Below are 24,745 nucleotides of genomic sequence, written 5' to 3' on the forward strand. Positions count from 1 at the left end.
CTATGCAAGTGTATGAGTTTTTCCCCTGTGACTGAGTAGGTCACATTTCTGAAGCAGACAGCACTTTTAGGGTCTGCTGCGAGAACACTCAGCTCTTTAACCATTCAGAGATCGGGACATATCCACAGTAGGAAGGAAGTGAGGGTCTGAAAACAAACAGCAATGCAATGAGGGCATTTCTTCAGAGCGTGAATACAGGAAGAAAGTGGGTATTTATGCATATAAATAAGCAAAGTACACACTTTATTAGTAGATTTTTCTTACCTGAAGGCCCAGAATTCTGGTGATTTGGGTGACAATTTCAGGTGTTTTCTGGACCAGGTGTTTCCTCGACTGTTCCCCAACCACACATCATAACAATTATCTGCGAGGAGGAAAGCTAAGCTATTGTTGGGCAGGTTGCAAATCCAGTCACAGGCAGATGCAGCTAAGCCATGCTGCAAATATACGATGGGCTTGGGAACTGCAAAACAAGCAATGAGAATTTCATGTCTGAACTTCCTCAGAGTCTACATGAAAATCTTTTTTTTAAAAACTGACCTGCTGTGGTCGAGAACACAGGTTAAGAGATAAAATTTGTTGCCAGAAAATCCTGGGATATAGTCTTTTCTAAACCATTTACTTGGGCAAGTAATCTATCTTCTTTATGTTTTATGTTTCACGTTTATAAAGCTGAAATTATACATGACATGCTATGTAAGTTCTAGAGTTAGATCACCCTTGTTCGACATGAATTTTGCCATGTATCAACCCCTTTGTGGTGCAGGTAATTTATCTGTACAATGGGAAAAAATAACATATGCTCTCTCTTAGGCTAGTCAGAAGAATTTAATGATAATTAAATATATTATAAATAATTAAAAACATAAAAGACCTTCAAGTACAATAAATGGCAGTTTTGTTACTATTATTCATAATAATAGCGTTTTATTTCTTTTTTTTTTTTTTTTTTTTTTTGGTTTTTCTCCGGTACCAGGAACCGAACTCACGACCTTGCGCTTGCCAGGCAGGCGCTTTGCCACTGAGCTAAATCCCCAGCCCCAATAGTGTTTTATTTCTGACAAAACATCTAGAAAACTTTAAAGTTTTCTCAAAATAATCAGAATGATAATGAAAATGCCATTTCTTGAATGTTTATTGATTCTTAGGTACTATGATAGATTTTATAAACATTGCTTCATTTTTTTTGAATTGTTACAAAGCAAAACACAAGGTTATAAGTAGGATTTCTTACAACATAAAATTGTTAATTCAATCTAAAAATCCTACTCCCAATGTAGAATTAGAATATTTTAACTAAGGAAATAAAGTAAGGAAGTGGATATGTGGTATTGTAAAAGAGAAAAGAAGAAAAAACTAATTGGATTTTTCTTCTCCCTTATGAATGGTTTTTGATGCTGTGTTTGTCCTCAAAACCCAAATGGCAGGTCACTTGTAGGGCTAGACTTGTGTTCTGAGGCTGAGTAGGCTGACAGGAATTTCAAAGAGACTTCAGCCTTCTGGCAGTAAGGAATTGAGCCTATGTGCATTTATCCATATTTTGAAGAAAAGAGAAGAAAAGAGGTATTGCTAACTCTGCCAAAGTTAAATTCTGCCAAGTAGCTGCCACAGCTCATAGTCTCTCTCTAATCTGAGGCCCCAGAGAGCCTCTCAGAATACAAATTTCCATTTGGTGCATTTTGGCAACTATGTGGTAGAAATGATAAATGAAAACTTCAAGGAGATTTAAAATATTCTCACTAATGTTTACAAAAGTAATGGAGTTACTATGGCAAGTGCTTGGTTCTAGAAAGTCAGGAGCACTGTTATATTTCCTTCTCTCAAAAATATGTTTTTCTTTAGCTCTTCTGATATTGAGAGGTTTTGTACTGCAATATACCAGTGAGGGAAAGAAGCTCAGAAGTGAGAGAAAAAAGCAAAGTGCTTCTACCATGTGGATAGGCCTTTTTTTCTATAGATAACAGCCTGCATTATAGAAAGCTAGAAATGGCTCTTTAATGAAGTTTAAACACTGAACTAGTAGGGTCATATTTACATTTAAAATAAAATTGGCTGGTGGAGAAATGATTACATGTGGATTAATTTGAGTTAGAAGGTATTATAGTAATTGAAGAAACTTTGTCAAACGTGCATTTGAGCACTATGCTGAGAGAAGTTTTCAGAATACAGGGAAATTTAGAAGGCAAAAATGAGAGATCTTGGTGATCAGCTGCATACAGGGAAGTGAGAGAGAAGGTAGTACCAAGAATGACTCCTAACTTTCTGGTTTTCAGAACTGTACAGTGGTATCAGTAGAGTAAGAACACATTTTCTTTTGTTTACCATGTTTGGAAGGTGAAAAGCAAAGACAAAACAAAGTGTACATGAAAATAATTAAACACATCAAAGGGTTATGTAAATTAAGTAGAGGTAGGGGTTGGATCCTTTAACTGAAGGAACTGCAATTTATCTCAGAAAAAAAATTGTCCTGCTGCTATGAGGACTTCTAGGCATCTGTGCTTGAAGTATTTTTTCATTTCGTAACAAAATAAATCCTACCTGTTTTCTCTGGACATCCTCTTCCATAAGGAATCCTGTAGGTTCCAAGGATATAACCATCTTTTGTCACAGTATCATACTGTTCATAAGGATAACCCCAATAGGAAATAATCTCGCTCTAAAATGGGACAGAATATGCTTATGATGTAATCTCTTACTTCTTACACATGCACTGCAATATACTGCTTTACACTGTAACTGCCTGTTCTTTGCTCTATGGCTTAAGACAGCAAATACTTGGAAAACTTAGGAAGACTGAGGAAGACCCCTGGAAAGCAGAATGGTGGAATGCGACAGCACGGGTAAGGCAGGGCGGGATGACCCAACAATTCAGTGTCTGTATAGCAGTTTGCTCAGGAAAATCTCTGGTTATGCTTGTTGGACTCATATTTTTAGTTCACATTAGTTCATTCTTAAAAGGTGTTGACAAAAATTATATAGTTATCTAATGAGAGGAACCATAGAGTACTGTAGAGTACCCTGTAGCTGACAAATGCACTGTTACCCACTTAGACCTGCAGGGAGATGGAAGGAAGCAGTCATCAGAATCCGGACAAAGGAAGTCAAGCAGAACAGCCAGATTGAAGAAGATGGCTTGTCACAAGTTAACTTCGCAGGCGTTAAGAGTGAGGATGACAAAAAAATGAGTTCACCTTTCTTTCTTTCTATCTCGTTGCTCAAGATTTTCATTGGCTAAGCTAACCTGCACACCAAAGTTTAAGGGAGCTTGTTCACCTGTCCTTAAAAGCCTCTTGAGCAAAGAGAGAGAAGTAAAAGAACAGAGAGTGAAGTAATGGGTCAGTAAATGATACCCCAGCCATATATACATAAGGAAGAGGGAAAGCCATGTCAATTATTTTGTCTTCTGCATAGAGATTCTATGCCCTGTCTCGTTAATCCTTACAAAAAGCCTTTGAGATGGAGTTGTACCCATCCTACAGTTGAGGAAACCTTTCAAGAAGATTAGTAATTTGTCCAAGGAAGAGATAAAGACAAGATTAATGATACAGAAAGTTTAGCTCCAAAGTCTAAATCTTTCTCACAAGATTATGCACTTGTCCGGCAGACAGATGCATGCATAATTTATGAGGTTACACAGAGTAGAGGTTGAAAGCCCAGACTCACGAAAGAGTGTAAACCACTGCATTCCTGCTTTCCCCCTTATTAGCTATGCCATTGTGGGAGACTTTCTTAACCTGTTTGTGTTCATTTTACTATTGGAGATAACGATACAGAGAAGGAATAATTTTGATTGGGCTACAGAAACCAGTCCTAGTTTATTAACCAAAAAAGTACACTGGTACACCTCACAAAACAAAAAAAACCTCTGTACCAAAATCCCCAAGAGTGACTTAAGAATACAGAAGTCATCAGTATTGGCTTGTGAATCCTTCTGTTCAGGAAGCCCGCACTAGATGGTAGCTCAACCTGCCAAGATATAGAATATTTCTGCTCCAGTTTGGAACACATCTTCCCTTTCTTGCATGGCAGACATGTCTGGCAACAGGGAGGAGGCACAGATTTAGTCACTGGTAGAACTGTTGAAAATTAGGGACACCCAGTGTATATAACATCATTACTACTTAACAATGTTTTATGGTAGTGGATTTCTTTTCTCAGTATATGACTTACAATGTTCATATTAGCTTCAGGATTTATGCTGCTTCTTGTTTTATCATAAGCACATGTAGGTCCAAGAAGAAGCATCCAGCATGCTGCTGCTAAAAGCTGCCACATTTGGAGTTGGCCTGGGAAAGGAAATGTTAGTGTATTTTTCACCAAAGGATAAAATATTACTCCACAGAATGTAATTCGGTGTGAGTTTTTATGACACTGCTGTGGGAGAAAGCAGAAATGTATACTTCTAGGTTGTGCAATGTACTGAACTACTCAGGACTTATTCCATGAAAAAATCTGAAATGACGACTTTGTTATTAAGGAAAGAAGAAACAAAGGGGAGGGAGAAAAACAATCAAGTCTTCAGCAGATAGATACACAACAAAAGGGATAGATAATTTGTAGAAAAATAAATAATATGGCCAATAATCAAGGCACATTTAAATCTCCAGTATCCGCTAGGTTGTTTTGTTTTTGTTTTTGTGGTGCTAGGGAGCAAACCCAAGCATTACACATGTAAAACAGCGATCTAACACTGAGCTACACCCTTGCCTGACAGATAAATTGTTTTTGTTTGTTTGCTTTCCCTGAAGGTAAGAGCAAGCACTGGCAAAATCTTTATGCAAAGAAATCTATTATCCTATCTTGCAAATTTAAAAACTGATTTGTACCTTTTATTCTGTAGTTTTATTTCCAGAAATTCATCTAAAAGAAAAATTAAATGCATATAAGCATGGTGTATAAAATTGTTTTTATATCCTAATACAGTAAAACTTTACAAAATAAAGATTGGTATAATAAATTATGAGTGAAAATGAATAGACTTATTCAGTCATCAAGTATTACGTGTGATATGTGAAATATCATACTGCAAAATATTAAGAGAAATTTGAATGTAAATTGTGCATTTATTTTGCATTCAATAATGAAACAAGCTACAGAGGAAAAAGACTAAATAATAGTTTTAATTGTAGTTATATCTAGACAGTGGTTATTTGGGTGGCTATCTTATTTTTAAAATGTTTTCCATACTTTCTATAATTTCTGTGGTCAGTACTACTTTATATGAAGGAAAACTTTTACATTTACAAAAATTATGGAGGTAAACTATGATGTATACTCCCCATTTGCCTTTGATACTGCTAAAGTTTAAAAGCAAATAGTAGAGAAATAACTCGACCACTTTGCAAAATAATAGCAGAAGGCATTTTGCAGGAAAGCTTCCATTTACTGCTGTCTCTATAAGATGTAGAACTTCAAATTACGTAAAAAACACATTCTATCTGTCAATCTGTCCTGTTTTGTGCCAAATCTGAGAGAGATAGTAAACCTCATACTGCAGGAAATAGAAGAATTTTCATACAACGCTTTCCTTATTCTAAGCTGCATGACTTTGTCCTGGATTTTATTGGTCACATGCTCTATTAGATTACACGTGTTGATACATCTTTGTATAATTAATGTACTTAATAACATATGAATTATATGTTAAACATAATTTTATACTAATATATAGACACACAAATTAATGTAGCTGAATTATGGTACATCACTATGGCAATGATCATAACATCAACAACAGCAATATTTATTATTACAATTAAGAATATGTATGGAACACCTATTATGTACCAAATAATATGTCAGACATACATTGTCTCATTTTATTCTCAAAAAAACCTCAAAAGAATAAAAATATTATCTTTATTTTATTTCAAATGAAACTGGGTGCTACCGAGGTCGAGTAATTTGTCCAAGATCAATAAATAGTCACGAAGGCATAATCTGAACTTAGGTTGCCTCACTCCTCCTAAGCGTTATATCTTAACAACTTAGTTCATTTTGAATAGCTTTACTAAGGCACCCTGTCTACCATGTATCTGATTATTTTTCTCAGTGTGTCCAGCAGACCCAAGCAAAGTAATAATCATATCATCATGGTAATCATCACAACAATGAAGACTTTTAGACTCCACCAAAGCCAACCTGAATGAAAATCTATTATTGGATTGGTTGGAGGAGCTGACTCAGTTATCTACATTTTAAACCATCATTAAAAGTGGTTCATACATATTCCAAAGTTTGAAAAACAGCTAGACTGACTGTACTCCTAAGGAAAATTGTTTCATATTCATTTCTCTCTCCAAGACTTAGCATGAATGTTTTTATAAATGTTTATCAAATACATGGAAGCATGAGAAATAAATGTATACATCATTAAATCTTAATGACTAGTCCAGATTGACTCACTAGTTTGTATCTTACCTGTCTTACTTGGCATCAGTCCACCCTACCTTATCTGTTTCTCTTTCACTGTAACTTTAAGAGGTGATTATGTCTTTAATTCAGAACTGTGTCATACAGCAAAATAGTAGGGAAACTGATCTTCCCTTTCAAGGCATTGACAACATAGGTGCTCTCATTTCTGCTGAGTGATGAGCATTTGAGACTTTAAGAGTTGTAGTCACTTAGCAGGTGAATCTAGGTTTCCTGGGGTAGAGCAGATTCAGTGCTCTTTTGAAAGGCCAGTGCTCTTTTGAAAGGGCCATGTGAAGGCTTGTAATGGTAGAGGGAAAGAGGGCAGCTACATGGCTCCTACGCTGTGCTGCTTGTAGGGATGGCACCCCAAGGAGTGGTACAGGAAGGTATTAGTCATGACAGGTTGTCTTTTACAGCTGTGACACAGAGCTCATCAGCTACCTTTGTTTTAATCCTTCGGATTTAGATAAAGAAAGGCAACACACCCAGGCAAAAAGACACTCTATGAGTTCTACTTTGGAAGGAGTGGCAAGTGCAGTACAAACAGATCCATTTCTGGCACCTCTCATCAGAATATACTTTGGCCTGTCTAGGCCTCGGAGTGGTAACTATAATTGTTGGGTAAATTTGCCTGGTTGAGGGCCCTCTCCATAATGATACGCCAACAGTCTTCATTCCCTGACCTGTTTCTGTGACAGATTCCTGATAAATGTTACCTTCTCATGAGTGTCGTATTGACCTAATGCTGCTTTACACTACAGTGTACAGAGATATTAGACTAAAAAAAAAAACAACAGTCATTATGATTTCCAGGACATTCTGATTACGAAGTTGAGATCTCTGACTTTTGATACCCAGATTAAATTAACATGGATTATTATAGATATAATCTATAGTGAATTATGTCAATTTATAACTCTAAATCAGCATTTCACGTTGCCATATAAAACATGACTCCCATGGATATTTGTAAGGAGGGACTCATGTGTAAAGTATATATTAAACTACATAAATAAACATAAATATATATTTTACATATGGCATGACTGGATAATCATATATAAACATTACAAACATAACTTGGAGAATTTTAACATACAATTTCTTAGTTAAGACTCAGAAAATTCCTGTAACTAAGATACTGTTTAATTTTGTTCAATCAATTTTTCTACTGTCTTATTTGCTCATATTTTTTGCTTGAATAATACCATTTAAACATTCTATAATTTGATTTTTTCAAAGAACATAGTGAATTAATACCACTTTGATAATTATTTCTTTCTCTATTCACTACAGTCCTATATACACAAACTAACCTGTGTCACAGAGGAAAGGCTGGAAAAATGTAAATAGACAAAAATCAGACCTTTGTCTTTCAAAGGTTTCTGCAGGCAGATATCCTCCACGACTGGAGATGCCCACCATAGTCTTATGAAAATTTGGTTGGAAAAAAGATATTAACAAGAGTGTCACCACTTTTAAGACTTTCCTATTGCTCAAAGGTCTTCCTTCTTTGACACTGGCTGTTGGTTTTCACCTACCTACAGCAGACACTGGGAACTGTGAAACTTTTAAAAGAACATTTCACTACAGCATTTTTCAGTTCATACTGTATTTAAATATCTTGCATCAAATGTGTGTGGATTATATATAGGTGATTTTCATAAAAAATGCCTTTTGCACAGAGAGATGTACATTTTTGATAGAATTGAGGATACCAGTTCTTCAACAAAAGATGACAAAAAACCAACAGAAACTTTCATTCCATGTCTTTCATTGCCCTAAAACAGGGACTGTCAGTCTCATCAAACACACATTCACCAAGGCGTATGTCCAGCAGCAGCATTCTTGATTATTTCACACACTAACTAAATCGTGCTCTGAAATGGAGGTAAGAATTGGCCAGAATATGTAGGTATAAATACCCTTCCGGAGCTCCTCATGATTTTGTACTGAAGGGACATAAAGGCCAGTGTTCGTATATGTCTTTCTGATGAATCTCAGTTTCTTCAATGATGAAATCGAGCTAGTGGTGAATATTTTCTTAAAAGGGTTGAGTTAAGTCTAGCTCTGTTCTGCAGTGGCTATGGCAACCAGAAGAATGTAGCTCTATGATGCTCACCTCTAGGGGGCAGCACTGGCCACCAGCCACAGTTCCTCTGCTCCCAAAGCCATCACTGGGTTCCCAGTGAAGATACACACTGTACTGTGTTTAGTAGTTTTATTGCGCTTACTAGTCCATTTAACTTCCCGGGAACTTAGTTCCATATCAGTATTACTAGGATAATAACACTTACGTGTAAGGTTAGCTTAATATGATAAACAATTATATCATAAATAGGACAACAAATAGCATCGAAAAACATCTCACAATGCTTGCCTCTCAATAAATGGTAGTTATTATGATAATATATCTTCTATTATTCAGTGACTATTAGAGGTGTGTTTTCCTTGGCTCAGCCATCTTATAGACTGTCTATATTATAATACTCTTATCTTTTGGCGTCTCCAGCTTTCTCATCCAGGATATTGAACAATTCTTTCAATTGTATTGTGAAACATGCTAGCATTCTTTACACTAACACTTGTTTTCAAATAGGTTCATATAAGAGCAATTCTTATTATGTCTATACTTCTTATTTCTTATTACTTCATTTTTGGCTATAGACAGTGACCTGCCTACATAATCTTTAAATTTTAGGCCATGGTATGAGAATGTCTGTGCTTACTCATTATAATTATCATTTTTACTTCTCATAAGGTTAAGAATTTAGGAAAGGTTTATTTTACTTGTTTTTCTCATTGACTCAATCTCTCATATAAAATTAGTTTCAAAATAATAACTTGATATGTTAGAAAATTTTTCAAAGTATCAACAGACATTGGAAAGTTTGGGCACATTGTAATTCATTAGAAAATGATTAAAAGAGAGGTGCAAATTTCTCTCAACAGGTTTGAGTACAAAATTGTTATTAGTAACAAAATTAAAATGAAATAGGGTCCAAAATATGAAAATATCTTTTGTTATGTAGGTTACCTTTTTTTTGACTCATTCAAAAAAAGTCAGTGTGATCATGTATAATAAAATGCAAATAATTACAGCCCAAAGAAGTTGTAAAATTTGCTACAAAATTATATACCAAAATATTTCTATGCAACAGAAAGGCAAATATAGGCCTGGGGATTTAGTTCAGTGGCACAGCACCTGCCTGGCAAGTGCAAGGTCCTGAGTTCGATTCCTGGTACTGGAAGAAAAACAAAAAAAACAAAAAAAAGAAAAAAAAGAAAGACAAATAGAAAGTTGGTACAGCTATTCAATTATATCTTCTTGTCAGCAATATTTTTTGTTACATCTTCCTTGATTATTGAGCTCAAAAGAAATCTCCATGTATAGGAAGAGTTTATCAAAGGCAGAAAACAGTTACATACTAGATATTGTTTGGGGAAAGTTTACATGATCCAAATTTATTATTAATCAGTATTGAACATATTATTATAACCAGGCTAAGTAACCAAATGAAGAAAAGAGAAAGAGGGAAGGAAGAAAAAAGAAGAAAGGAAGAAAAGAGGGAAGAAGAGAAAGAAAAGGAAGAATGAAAGAAAAGAGAAATATACAAAAAGGAAGGAGAGAAAGAAGGAAAGAGGGAAAGATGGCTTGTACATGAAACACCATAAGCCTAGATAACTTAGGTGCTGATTTTTCACTTCCTGGCTTAATTAGCTATGTTTAAGCAATTCCCCATGTTCAGCTATTGATAAAACAGTAGACATGAAAAGTTCTTGAACTATGTATTTCTCTATATTTTCTAGTGAGATGACAGCAGAAAGCTTATGGCTATTATTCATTCACCATACTTTCATTCTGCAGATCTAACATATTATTTTCTCAGCTAGGTAACTAGGAAAAGTGAGTGAGAAGTGAAGGGAGAGTGAAAAGTCAGAAAATCTGTAGTTTGAGCCTAGCCTTTCCCACTGAGATATGACACAGAGCTAATATACCTGCCTTGCACACTCTACCTCATAAGGTTGTTCCAAACAGCTAATATAAAATGACAGCATATCTGAAAACAATATGCAGTATAAGAACCATTGTTGAACTCCTACCATCTTGAATGGTGATCTGCATCATTTCCAATTGTTGTTTTTATGATTACTTGTTACTGTCTTTGATTGTTTGATCAACCTTACATTCTTACATCTGGTTCATTGAGCAACTTCATTGAAGATAACAGTATGTAATGTAGCAACCATTAATTCCTATCATTTTGTTTTGAGGTCATGAATCATTTTTGTTGTTTTTGTGTTGTTTTGACTTTGTCTTCATTGTTGTTTTGTAAGTATTTTTTAATTTTTAAAATAAAAAATTTAAAAAATGAATAAAATGACAATTCTCCACGGATACAGATCATTATATTAGCTCTGTAATTCTATTTTCCAAATGATACTTGTCTTTGAAGCTTGGCTAGGGGAGCAGAACCTAGATTAAATGCAGCTCAATGTTTTGTGATAGTAAAAAAAAGAAAAAAAATTTTTTTAATAAAATGACAGTATAAATCAGGAAGAATTTTAAACTCTGGAAATATAAAGCAGGATGCATGCCTTTAGAAAGAGCTAAGAGCAGATAAGTGCCTTTGCTATGTCTCTAAATTCATACCAATGAAGTTAAAACCGGCTTCTGCTTTGATATCCTTTGAATGAAAATATCTGGAAGGGAGTAGCAGGACATTCCAAATTAATCTACTATTACAAGCAAGTTCACAGCAGAGGCTTTGAGAGCTTGTCCTTAAGCTTAGTATATATTTAAATGAACTGAGAGAAGAAACAAATCCCACAGTCAAACAGAGGCGTTCTCACCTGCTGTCTCCTAGTCACTCACGCTCTTCTCTAATTTTCATGTTTGAGTCCTAGCAATAGCCACAGCCGCAGTCTCCACTCCCATCCCCGCTGACCTGCAGCGCTCTGCGTTCTGCCCCGTGCCCACTGTCTCTCCCCATCCTTATTCTCTGAGGCATCTCGCTCTAACCCCTAATTTCACATATTCCCTCGATGAAAGACAAATTCAAATCCATAAATCCTAGCTCAGTCATCTGAGCTCTAGTCCCATATATCCCTGAGACTTCAGGATGTTTCCACTTTGATTTCTTTTGCTTCGTAATTGATTGTATTGATATCTATCTGTCTATCTATCTGCCTATATCATATTCATAATAGGGAATTTGTACCTATATCTTGATTCTTCTTTTTCTCCATCCCCTCCCTTCAACCCTCCTTCCCCTCCTTATTTACAAAAGCTTTGTTTCCATTTTTTCCTTCTATTCTCTCTTTTCTTTTCCCTTCCTTCCTTTCCCCGTCCCCCTTGTTCCCCTTCCCATTTGAACATTTTCTTCTTATTTCCCAATATCTATCATACATTTTTGGTCCTTACTGAATACAACACGCCCCAAATAAAATTATCTTCTGTTCCTTTTCAACTCTGTTTCCTGCACTCAAATCTAGATTCTTCTTTTTCCTTATCCATGAGAACTGGAAGCTTACACCAGTTCTCATCTTCTCTGACTTTCTCAGACCTTATCACCGATCTATTACTAAATAATGATATTCTTTTTTCTACTTTGTCAAGCTCCTGTATTGATTTGGGTGGAGTGTCAACTTAATAGGCTTTGAAGTCTAGCTGGGACATTAGTGATGCATGCTTCTGTGTGTTAGTTGGTTAGTTGGGTCATAGAAGTGTGGCCTTGGGCTTTGTATCTAGTTTTCCACCCCTTCTGCTCTGGCCCTGTTCCCCTGCTCTGCTTCCTGCTGTCCTGAACGAAGCAGTTTTGCATCACCGTGCCTTCCCACCACCATGTTTCTGTTTTGGACTGAATTCCCTGAGAACGTGAGCCACATGAAACCTCTCTTCCTTGAGGCTGTGGGTATTGAGCATTGTGTCTCAGTGATCAAAAAGTTGGCTAATGCACCCTTTTTCAAAACGTTGCTCAAGATTTATTTATTTTCTAACTTTAAAAAAGTTTTCAATTATTGCTGCTATGTATTTAGTCCAGTTTTTCATCTTTAATACCTGTGTCACTACACTAGGCTTTTGGCAAAGTATTTATCTTTTTTTTTTTTTTTTTTTGTCTTTTTGAAACAGGGTCTCACTATGCAGTTCAGGCTGGCCTTGAGCTCACTTTGTAGTCCAGGCTGATCTCAAACTTGCAGCAATCCTCCTGCCTCAGCCTCCCAAGTACTAGGATTACAGACGTGCACTCCCCCCGTGCAAGTATGTCATTCTTTATACTTTAATCTTTTGTATGTCTTTGCCAGAGTAATTTTCATAAAACTATGTTAAAAATTCATGTAAGAAATGATAACAAAAACTTCCACTACTAAGTATGATGGCATAACTCATCCTGCGTTAGCTCTGTCATTCATAAAATATACAACTTCATTGTTTTCAGGCATCCAACAACAAGGTACAATATTGTAATCCTGAGATGTTTCTATTATTAAAAATCAATAGAGAAATGAAGATGTGATGCTAAAAAATATTTGATCATCCTAAAAGAAAACAGAAGAAGAGTAATGGAAGAATAAGAGAAAGGGAGAAAAAAAGCCATAAAGAAAGAAGGAAAAAAAAGAAAAGAGAGAGAGAAAAGAACAGAGGAGGAGGGATGGAAGGAAAGAAAAACTTGATATAAATAGAAAACAAATAGCAAAAGATCAACATGGTAGATTTAAACCAAATTTTACCAACAATTACATTAAATGTTAATGCACAAAACATTCCAGTTATAATACAGAAATTATTAGACTCTAAAAAAAGCAAGGTCAGGCCAGGGGTATAGCTCAGCGGTATAAGCCCTGCCTGGCAAGTGCAAGGTCCTGAGTTTGATTCTCAGTACCAAAAAAATAAAATAAAATAAAATAAAAGCAAGGTCCAAGTATACACTTTCAACATGCAATGCATTTTAAATATAAAGGGAAACAGATTGAAAGTAATAGGAATAAAGAAATATACTATGTAGACAGTAAACTTCACAAAACTGTTAGAGTTATGGTCAACAAAATAAGTTCCAAAACAAAGTATTATCAGCGATAGAGGGATATCTCATAATGTCAATTCATCTGGAAAACAAAAATCAATTCATCAAGAAGATAAAACAACTGTATGTAGGTATCTAACAACAGAACTTCAGGATATATGGAAACAAAACTTACAGGACTAAAGACAATTTAGTTTCACAGTTGGAGAGGATGATATTTCTCTTTGGATAACTGACAGCACTGGGCTTAGAAAACAAGAACTGAAAGTACGAAGCTCTGGCACACTGAGGACTTTGAACTACAGGATCTAAGAAGCAAAGTCTCTTTTTGATCTGATCTTTTGTTTCTTACCCCTGTTACTCCCTGGAAGTGAAATCCAGAATTATTCTTCCTCAAGATAGAGCAGAGAACATAGAACCCATCTACTACAGATCAGCCATAAACCTAGAAAGATTACTCTCTCTGCTCTGTCCATTCTCGAAGTCTCACTCTGCAGGAAGTCTATACTGTACCAGGGAGAAAGCTACACGGAGAAGCCAAGAAGAATCTAAAGAGACAAACCCTCCTAGGCTTGCTGTCTTTAGTCTAGTATGATTACACCATTGCTTTTTTCCAGTCAGATTTCTACAGAAGTCCTTTCTTGGTTGAATTTAAGCATAAAAGTAGACAGTATTCCCTGGTTCTTGAGTTCTTCACTTCTGAAGGCTCACATGTCATGTAAAACTTTGATTAAATAAGTTTGTTGTCCTTTTCTTTGGTTAACCTGTGTTTTAGTACAAAAGTATTGACATGACCCATATAATGGGTAAGGAAATATATTACACCTCTTTAATTCCTACACTTTCTAGCAACTAAAAGGGGAGTGACTGAGACACATGATTCACTCCAGAGCTTGCAGATGAAATTCTGAGGGAAATAACCAGAAATAACTTGACAAAGAAAATGTGAGATTTTTATTTTCCTTTTAACCAAAGTCATGTCTCCCAGATCTATGCCTATAATGCCTAGTCAAGAATAGAAGTCAAATTTTTCTTTATCCTTTCCTTTTTAAATTCAGATTATCAGAAGAAAATATTTGCATGAATTAGTTCCTGAATACAATGACTCTGATGATTTTTATATTAGTGCTCTTTTTTTTTTTTTTTTTTTTTTGGTTTTTCGGTTTTTCTCCGGTACCGGGAACCGAACTCACGACCTTGCGCTTGCCAGGCAGGCGCTTTTGCCGCTGAGCTAAATCCCCAGCCCCAGTGCTCTTATTTTTGATTCCTTTCCTCCAAGAGATAATATTTGTTTTCCTTTGTCTTTGTGTCATTTGTCATAGCAATGAGAATCACAGGGCAAAAACACAGGCAGAGGCCTTTGTAAGCCTCTTCTTCAAGCTAATCTCATGTATTGTTGAGTTCACAGTTCTTACCAGACCAGACTCCATCTGAACAAACTTTACCATCCATCACAAAACAAAAAATGGATGAGATCCCCTTTTCTCTTGTGTTTGTGTCCTAAGAGTTTGGCTTTGTGACCAAGTAAGAATTGTCTCTCTCATCCCTGCCATCCAGGGGTAGAAAGTGACAGGTTGCATTCAGTAACTATTCTGAAAATACTGGCGACTCAAGACACAAAAGTTATTAACCAGCATTCTTTTTGTCCAACTATGCTAAGCTCTCAGGGAAGTTTATTTTAATAAGAAGTCCCATTCATAAGAGGATTCTTGCCATCTTAACTTTTGTTGCTTGGTTAGTTCTGGAAAAGTCTAATACTAGAAGTGCCTGCCAGAGTCATAGTTCAGTGGGTCTATAACTGGTGACACATCACTTTCTTCTAAGAGGTCAGAGGCGCTGTTCATAAAACATCATCTTTAACCACTCATGGCCACCAGGATCTTTTGCTTTGTCAGTCTGCCTGGGAGTGAATTTTGGGGATCACAGGAGCTGTACCTTGGGCTCTTTCTTTGGGAATGCCTGTTGGTTCCACAGTGAAGATTTATACTAATCCTGAAAAATTACTTCTTGTTCTTTCTGTGGAAAAACAGACTGTACTGAATCACAGTTGTGATAAATATGTCCTTGCAGATGCTAATTGCCAATGACTAAATTACAGAACTTTTGAACTGGAAGGGCTTCTATATTTGAAAAAGAATTTAGAGAACCCTGACCTTAAGCAATGACCTTATTAATATTTGTGGAAAAGTCAAAAGAAGGAAACACTTCTTCAGCTGTACCATCAGATATAAGATTAATTGGAACACCAAATTATTGGAAACAATCCACACACCTATCAGTAGTAAAATAGATAAGCAATTCTGTTATGCTTATATAAGAGAATTCTCATTGACACATATACCCAAATGGATAAATCTCACCAACATGCTGAGTAAAAGTAGTGAAATCCAAAAGACTGCATACTCCATAATTCCATTTCTGTGAAGCTAAGGGCGGATAGAACTAATATACAGAAATACAAGTGTTTGCTTGGTGGTGGGGTTTTAATAGTCAAGAGTCATCAAATCCTACAATTTAGAACTGTACAGGTTACCAAATGTAATTATACCCCAGTTATAAAGAAATGAGAAACTATGTAGCAAAGCAAGTGTCTCAAATGATTACTAGTGCTGGCATAAATTAGTGCAACTTCTTTGAAAATGCATTACTCTACTTACTAATTTTCTAGAAGGTTTTCTTTTTTTATACTGCAGATTGAACCCAGGTCTTTTTCACTAAACTATATCACCAGCCCCCATTCAAACCAACTACTCTGAGCAGGCTCTTGCTAAGTTGAAAAGTTGCCAGGGGTGGGCTCAAACTTGCCATCATCCTGTCTCAGCCTCCCAGAGTGCTGGGATGTCAGGCATTTTCTGCTATGCCTGATGTAGATTTACTAGAATTTTGAAAGAACATCCTACCTTGCATCCCAGAAGCTCCACTCAGTAAATTTATACTAAGGCAAAAATTCTCAATTTGAAGGTGAGAGAAGAATCTTTTTGTATAAGATTGTTTTTATTTTCAATTTTGTAATAAATAACAAATTAAAACTTTTTAATTATAAAAAGATGGTTAAACTATGTATTAATTAAATCATATACACAAAGCCATTATTTATACGGGAAATATAATGAAATGAAAACATAGTCAAAATGTTATGTTAAATGAGAAGAAAAAACTGTTGGGAGAAAAATTGTATGTACCAGTAGTCTTCATAACAGGGTATACAGTCATTTTCAAAAAACCCATACACACTTAAATAATTTTGAAAAAACAAGTTCAAGATCTTTGAATCTCATACACATTCTTTTGTAGTATGAATCTATCTAAGAACTTCAGGCTTCCAGCAGGTTTGCCTCTTCAAACTCCACAAAGGAAAGGCTAACTCTGTCCTTTCTTGAATCTCACCGAGTGAATTGTCCTAGGAGATAAAAACAGCTGGGACTCCCTAACAACATCAACAAAAAATAGTTGATAATACTGACAATGGGAAAGGAAATGACTCTAATAAAATAATAATTTTTTATGCGGCCAATTAACCTCTGCAAATCAGATAATTTCTATTTGTTTGCTACAAAAAATGAGAAAAGATCTTTCTTTACTAGCAGATAGATCTTAAAAATAATTTTTTTTGATATGGCATTATGTGATTTGCAAGGCAGAGCTTCAGAAAGAGTTGAAAGAACTGAATGGCATTATGCAAACAATTTCTCAGCACTTATATCTACTAAAAAATGGAAATGATTGGTCATGAATTTTGTCTCATGGTAATATAAAATCCTCAGTGCCTGCATAAATTGCCAATAAAATGTTACTTTTAATGTTTAATTATTATTCATTAAACTTTTAGCATATTTGTGATTCTTTTTATTAATTCTATCCTAGTAAAATTAAAATGAAAAACCATTTAAAAATTAAAACAAAATGCAACTTTATGTTTTAAAGAAACAGAAAAATTTAAATTCCAATGTATATATACTTTTTAGTTGCAGAGAAGAATCAATTTACCAATAAAAGACATACCAATACTTTTACATTAACATATAATTTCTAAGGATAGATAAAATAGAGTAAAAATATGAATTCATGAAGAAAAATGAAAGATAATTCAATCCATTAAATAATGAATGTTCTTAGGCATTACATAACTATTCTACTGGATTCATTGAAAAAGTGTAACAATTTAAACTACCAGTACTTAATGCACTATAAAATTCATGCTTAGCAACTATTTATAATTATGACAGAAATTGCATATGTGTATATCAACCTAAAAATTACTAGTAGTTACAGAGTTTTACAAAATTTGGGGTTAGAAGAGCAAAAACAAATTTTAAGAAACTCATATGTATTATTAAAATTTCATTTTTTACATTTCCAGAATAAATAAAAATTGACTGTTATTGTTAGAAAGATTGGAAGAATTACTCCATAGTGATAATGTCACATTTGATTTCTGAGAATAAAATTCTTTATCTTTCACTGATTTATCGTTTGGGTCTATATTTTTCTCAGTGCCTTTATTAGACTGAATAGGTTATGACATTTAAAAATAATTATGCATAAATTTAAACTCTGACTAAGGTGCTAGGTGTTTTGGTACAGAGCCCCTCAAGCTTAGAATTTTCACCTTGTAATAATCATTTCAGCAGTTCCTTGCCTTTGTATATTACTGGATTTTTTGAAGTGATTCAAATGATTATATTTGCTAGAAGATTATCAATTAGAATGTTTTGCCATCTGCAATATTTTTCTATTTTATATGACATTTTCAATCTAAAACCAATTGAATATATACAAAATTTAAGTACTATCTTGAACCCGTCTCTGTGTCTCATGAATCTCTTTTATTCTAATCTTTTATTAAAAAGCCAGTGACTCACATTTGACACAATTACAAGTAATAAAGTTAATCAGAATCTCTGTCTAAGTTGCTTCTCTGTAGTCTTCCACTCATAGAGTGAAAGGCAATGACTCAGGAAGAGTGAGGAAGTTATTCACAGAAAATGAAAGGAATTCTTCATATAATAGGATGTCTGGGCCTACAAATTTTAGCTTTGAGGCTTACGGACTTTTGAAACATAAGAGGTGGTTTACCAGGTAACACTGATAGGATCTTCAGATAGACTGAGAGATCAAAAACACTCAGAAGTCATGTTAGACTAAAATGACAAGTTTGGAACATGATATGTCTATCTTCCAATTTGATTCTACACTGTCAACTTTCCAGCCATTTGTGCTAAGTGTGCTAAAGGATCTACACTTTTCAACTGATTGCTTTTCTCACAGGTAAAGAATGTCTGACAAGAAGAGTTATCTTATTTCTAGAAATAGAAAATAAAGAATAAATGTCTTAAAAACTGGTTTTGACACATAGAACTAAAGAACAGTTGTGATCTGTCTATATCTAGGAAGGATGTTCTAGGAAAGATATTAGTTTATCAAACTGATACATGCTTATCTCCCTACCTTCAATGCAGGTCTGCAATTATGAGGGTTAAAGGAGAATGTTACTCTTAAGTATCATCTCCATTAATGTGAAACACTTTTTCATCCCTTATCCAATGAGAGTCATTCTCACAAAGTGGCAGAGAAGAACAATGATGTCTCCTTCGTAAATTATCAGAAGGAAGTTCATAATTTCCCTAAGCAAGGAGATCGCTTTCACCAATCACTGGGCATCACATTTTCTTGCACATGATTCTGGTTAGAAGAAAGAATATTCATGCTCAGTGCACTTGGAACAAGATAATGAAGAACTTTCTTAAAATGCTAATCAAAGCAGGGCATGGTGGCACATGCCTGTAATCCCAGCCTGGGTAATTTAGCGATTTAGAAAAACTCTGTCTCAAAATAAAAATGAAAGAGGGCTGGGAGTGTAGCTCAGTGTAAAGGTCCTGGTTTCAATCCCCAGTGCTTAAAAAACTCACCAGTTTTTAAAACATTATCCAAACAGTACAATATTTTCCAAACCCATACAAATCAAAAGAAAATCTAAGTATCTATTAGATAGTCTTGTCATCTGCAATATTTTATTTTGTCACATTTTCAATCTAAAACCAATTGGATATACACCAAATTTAGGAACTGTCTTGAAACTATCTCTGTGTCTCATGAACCTCTTATATTCTAATCCTTTATTAAAGACCAAAGATTTACATTTGACACATTATAAGTAGTAGTCCCAGCTATCAGCTTATGATACCTCTTCTCATTCTGATGTAAGTACAGTGATATTTGCTTTCTACTTGCTTTTTAAATACTACAGCTTTCTAAAAGGGAAATTTTATTTTTAAAAATGCCTAGAAAGCTGTGCAGTATAATTTCACCTTCCTCAGAGGCCACCGTATAGTCTTTCTATTTGTTGCTTAAGAGACTCAAAACACATCTCATTAACATTTGAAGTTCAACACCTCAAAAGACTTCCCGTGTCTCATACCGTGACCCAGCCCCTGTAATAGATGAAGTTATTACCAGACAGCTTAGCTCTTTGGTGGGTTGTCTTCAAGTCCCCAGGGCTTCAGCCTGACTCCAGCTCCTTCCAGAGGTGTCTATAAGTAGATGGTGCTCTCTTCTAAATGGATCAGATGATGTTGCAATCAGAAGTTTCTCAACCAAGGGCAGATTAATCATGGCTTTAAATGTGATGGATGCTGCCGGGAAATCTTGTTAGGTAAGTTCTTAGCCAGTGATGACAAGGAGTGATAATGGAACTAAAATTCCTGCTCCTGCCACACAAGTCCTTGAGTTCTGTGCCTCAAGGATCAGATGATTTCGGAGCTTCACAGCAGAATGGAGACACTGTACTCAGAAAATAATTTTCTACCCGAAGACAGCTACTGTGAACCATCTCATAAGCATCTCTGTAAAGTGCCTCATTCCCCTCCATCCGCTTGCCAATACCTCTAATGCTATTACTGCTTAGATCCCAGCTACCGCTTTAGTTTTCCAACCCTAACTCCTACATTGGGTAGTGGAACATACAGTATACAATTTTGTCTCACCTAGAGAGGGTTATATTCCAGGTCTCCAATTAGTCACAGAGCATTAGTCATTAGTCACAAAGCAAAGCAAAAGAGAGCTTTCTCTACTCTCTAAGCACGCTTCTTACTTTGCATATGAGCTGTGTCCGCATTGGGTAGATACTTTTTTATTAGAGAACCACTAAAAACTTTTAAAACTATACATTTCTAGTTACATAAAGTCTTATTGTATTATGAAAATGTGCAAAGGTATAGGTCTCATTTGACTACTCCAAAACAATCAGACTTCCAAAATGATTCCCAACTACCATTTCACATGTTTACCTGTCTACAGAGGAAGAATATCCCTAGAGGAATTCCTGGATCTTCATCCTTGGTCCAGACCTGTCCACAGACACACGAATCATAAGAGAGGGCTGGAAACACACTTGATTCAGAACTTGAACTTTAGCCAGGAAGGCAGGACTTGGTGGCATGAGGAAGGTTTAACTATTTCAGTTTTTTGGATTGTATCCATTGGTAATTACACTAGAGTCAGTCCTATTGAAAATTCTAGTTGAAACTGATTTTGTTTTGCTTGCTAGTGTCAGCCATTTTATTAAATTTATTTATATATTTATTTGACTTACTAGAAAAGTTTTATATTCCTATTTTTTTCCCTAGGACTGGAGCTATGACTCAAGGTCTTACATCTACTAGGAAAGCCCTCTACCACTGAGCTATATCCCCACTCCATGTGTGTGATTGTGATATTGAGGATTGAACTCGGGGTCTTCACTCTAAGCTGCATTCTCAGTCCTATTTATTTATTTGTTTTAATTTTTATTTTGAAATAGGGTCTTACTAAGCCAGTAAATTGTCCATGCTGAGCTCACTCATGTGTTCTTCTTGCTTCAGCCTCCTAGAGTGCTAGGATTATAGACATGTGCCACCACACCTGGCTTATATCACTATGTTTTATTTTATTTTATTTTTTGTCTTTTTGAGACAGGGTCTTGCCATGCAGTTCAGGCAGGCCTTGAGCTCACTTTGTAGCCCAGGCTGGTCTCGAACTTGCAACGATCCTCCTGCCTCAGCCTCCGGAGTGCTGGGATTACAGGCGTGTGCCACCACGCCCAGCTTATCACTATATTTTAAAACACAGTTTTACTTACAAAATAGTATGTCCTAATAGCGTGCCATTTTGAATCACTGAAAATAAAATGACTGAAAAGATAGCTCGTGTGTTGGCAATACAGTCATTCCCTCTTCTCTGAAGTTCTACTTTCATAGTTTCAATTATGGACAATCAAGTGCAGCCTGAAAATACTAAATGGAAAGTTCCAGAAATAAAGAATTCATTTTACATTGTGTGCCAATGAGTAGCACAATGAACTCTTATGCTGTCCAGCTCTGTCCTAACCATGAGGTGAATCATTCTTTTGTCCAACATATCCACACTTATGTGCTGTGTACCTGTTAGTCACTTAGTAGCTGTCTCAGGTATTTATTCAGCCATCGTGGTGTCACAGTGCTTGTATTCAGGTAATACTTCTTTTACTCGAGAATGGCTCCAATGCGTAAGAGTAATGACACTAGCAATTTATACCCGAGGGAAGCTGTGAAATGGTTAAGTCAACTGAAAGAGTGAAAGTGCAATAAGATACTTTAAGAGGAGGGAAGAAGAGAACACATTTTTCATTACTTTTATGTATTATATTATAATGATTGTGCTATTTCATTATTAGACATTGTTGTTAATCTTAGTATACCTAATTTTTACTTAATTAATTAATTGCTATTTTGAGACGATTTTGCTATGTCACTATGCTGACCAGGCTGGACTTGAACTTGCAACCCTTCTGTCTCAGCTTTCCAGAGTACTGGGATGATTACAAAAGTGCACCACCCACGAACAGCTTTAAACTTTATCACATGTAAGCATGTAAAAAAAGGTATATTTTAGGTAAGCTTCAGGCTTCTACTGGGGGTCTTGGTATGTATCTTCTGAAGATAAAAAGTTGACTACTATTTACCTCAACAACTAGAATTGGTCTATATAGAAAATACGGATATCCCTGGTCAAAACACATGGAAAAAGAAACATCTTGAGTATTACAGAGTTGATATTGTACTATTTTACCTAAAATTTTCTGCAGTGCATGCCTTAAAAATCTATTATACTTTGAAGTATTCTCATGCTGAATGAGTAATTCATCTATATATGACCTCTATTTGGGTTATTCTTATTTTACTTTTAATGTTTATTTCTGAGCCCCACTTTAATTCAACCTCCATTTTATCCTAAAATATGAGAATACCACTGTAAAGCACATATTACTTTACATATGTTACTTTACAATAAGTCCCACTGTGTTTTCTACTTTTCTTATTCTACAACATGCTTCTGAGCAGGACTGACTCCACTGGGTCCTGTCCTGAAAACATAGCACATTGCAGTATATTACTTGCTTTGTCATCTAGCACTATGACGTTGAGTTCCACAATATCTATCTTTTAACCATTGTAACCAGAATCAGTAAGGCAGGAGCTAGGATTCTATTAGGCAATAAGAGCAGTGGAGCCAAAATGGAGTTGAGAAGCCCAAAATAGTCTGCTGAGTGATCACCCTTCATGGTTCTTATAAAAACATAGGCCACATGTACTTCAACTGTTGGGGACTTCCCTAGAGCATGGTCAGGCAGCCATTGGTGCAAGGATATGTGGGCCCTGCATGAGCACTATGTGAACACTGCATAGATTGAATCTTAAAAATACATATTATCCTACAGAAAAGAGGTTGCATTGCTTACACAATGGCCCATGTTCCCTTCCAAGCCTCTTAGAAGCCCCTAGAACAAGAGCCTTCCCAGGTATCCTACTTAGGACTCCCCCTCCCCAGCAGGAGCTCTCTACTTCCTTGCTTTTGTACTTTTTGAAGAAATCTACTTGCACCCTAGCTCCTCTATCTGTGGTTTCATTCTTCACCACTGTGGAACATTCTGGTATCATTATCACATCCCCTACTGACAGATAATTTCACTTCTTCAGTCAAGATAATTTTAAATTCTCCATCATTATACACACCAGTATTCACACACCACGTTATGGAATTTTGTGAGAATTTCTTTAAGGCATGAGTTTAGGAATCTCAGAATGGGATTTTTCTCGGGCTGGGGCTCATAGATAAGTTATCTACTCAGTTTAACTATGTGTTGCTAGATCGTTTTGGAATAGGCTCTGTGCTCCCTTCACCAATGCAAAGAGAACCTGTTTTTTCATCTACTTTGCTAACTGTGATGTAGCCAGTGTCTCTGCCATTAAGCTGTCACTTCTCTAAGTATTGAGTAGAAATCCAATCTCTATTTGCACATTTATTTTTATACTGAATTGTGATTTGGGATTATTTTTCAAATTATTTCTGTATTCTTAGATCACAAAATGGAAGTCAAAAGTGCTTTCGCTTCTCCTATTTTACTAGTAACTTCAAGGCCTTGAGGGGGCATGACTTCTTTTTTACTCCTCCTCTAGACTTGTAGGCTGGAGGTGTGGGTGTTTTATCAAGATTCTGTGACCTCCAAGGTATTTGGTGGAGCAGGTGGAGCAAGGGAAACTACAGATGAATCCTTAGTTGCCTTCTGTGGCCTACACTGTGTGACTAGTGTATTTACCCAGCTGCCTCTCTCCCAGTTATTGGCCAAGGCTTCAAGAGAATGCACTACTTAGAGTGGAATTGATCTGGATCACCAGCCTGTCACATTTCAAAATCTGTGCCCATTAATCTGACTGAGAAACTTGGAGGTTAAATGCCTTTGCTTGTGTAATGATCTCTCTTGTTTGGGTTAATCAGGTTTGAGTAACTTCTGAGGTTTTCATTTTTATGGATAGATTGGTAGAGACCTACATTATCTGTGTTTGACATTTAAGATTTCTAACTTAGGATTTCGGTGCATTAAGAACTTTTTGAAAATGCAGTTATGTATATGGGATGACATTTTGAATGCTAGAATGGGTACTAGAATGAATCAGAGGGAAACAATACCCAAAAGTAAAACAAACATTAGAACTTACTCCTTTCGCTAATGAGTGTAGTAATTCATCAAGCCATATGAATTTTCCTAGGAAAACAGTGTTAAATTGGAAAATACTGAGGAAGATACATGTCTTGGTTACTTTTCTCTCATTGCTGAGACAAAATACCAGACACCCACAATTAAGGAAGGATAGGTTTATTTAGCTCACAGTTGGAGGTTTCAGTCCATACTCAGCTGGCTCCAAGGCAGAGTGGCACATGGCAGAAGACAACAGTTCATGGCAGTGGAAGATAACAAAAGTAGCAAAAGTAAAATGAGGGTGGAGGGAGCA

General features: G+C 35.8%; 1 protein-coding gene across 6 annotated transcripts in view; it reads right to left on the reverse strand.

The window, feature by feature from the left end:
• Positions 1 to 19,992, reverse strand: part of Lipk (lipase, family member K) — a 32,371-nt gene extending 12,379 nt beyond the window's left edge. For 2 of the 6 annotated variants that reach the window (XM_005385868.2, XM_005385864.2), the window contains exons 1-4: positions 7,731 to 8,490; positions 4,171 to 4,286; positions 2,539 to 2,656; positions 265 to 463 (exon numbers count right to left, since the gene is read on the reverse strand). In XM_005385868.2, the coding sequence (XP_005385925.1) occupies positions 265 to 463; positions 2,539 to 2,656; positions 4,171 to 4,286; positions 7,731 to 7,839 (542 nt within the window). In that variant the 5' untranslated portion in view covers positions 7,840 to 8,490. Of the gene's footprint in view, positions 1 to 264; positions 464 to 2,538; positions 2,657 to 4,170; positions 4,287 to 4,826; positions 4,861 to 7,730; positions 8,491 to 19,892 lie in introns of those variants that run through there. The other 4 variants (XM_013514918.1, XM_013514919.1, XM_005385865.2 and 1 more) reach the window with 4 other exon arrangements.
• Between the last annotated feature and the right edge of the window lie 4,753 nt (positions 19,993 to 24,745).

The sequence above is a fragment of the Chinchilla lanigera genome, unplaced genomic scaffold, assembly GCF_000276665.1.
Source record: "Chinchilla lanigera isolate Chin_1 unplaced genomic scaffold, ChiLan1.0 scaffold00024, whole genome shotgun sequence".
NCBI classification, from domain to species: domain Eukaryota; kingdom Metazoa; phylum Chordata; class Mammalia; order Rodentia; family Chinchillidae; genus Chinchilla; species Chinchilla lanigera.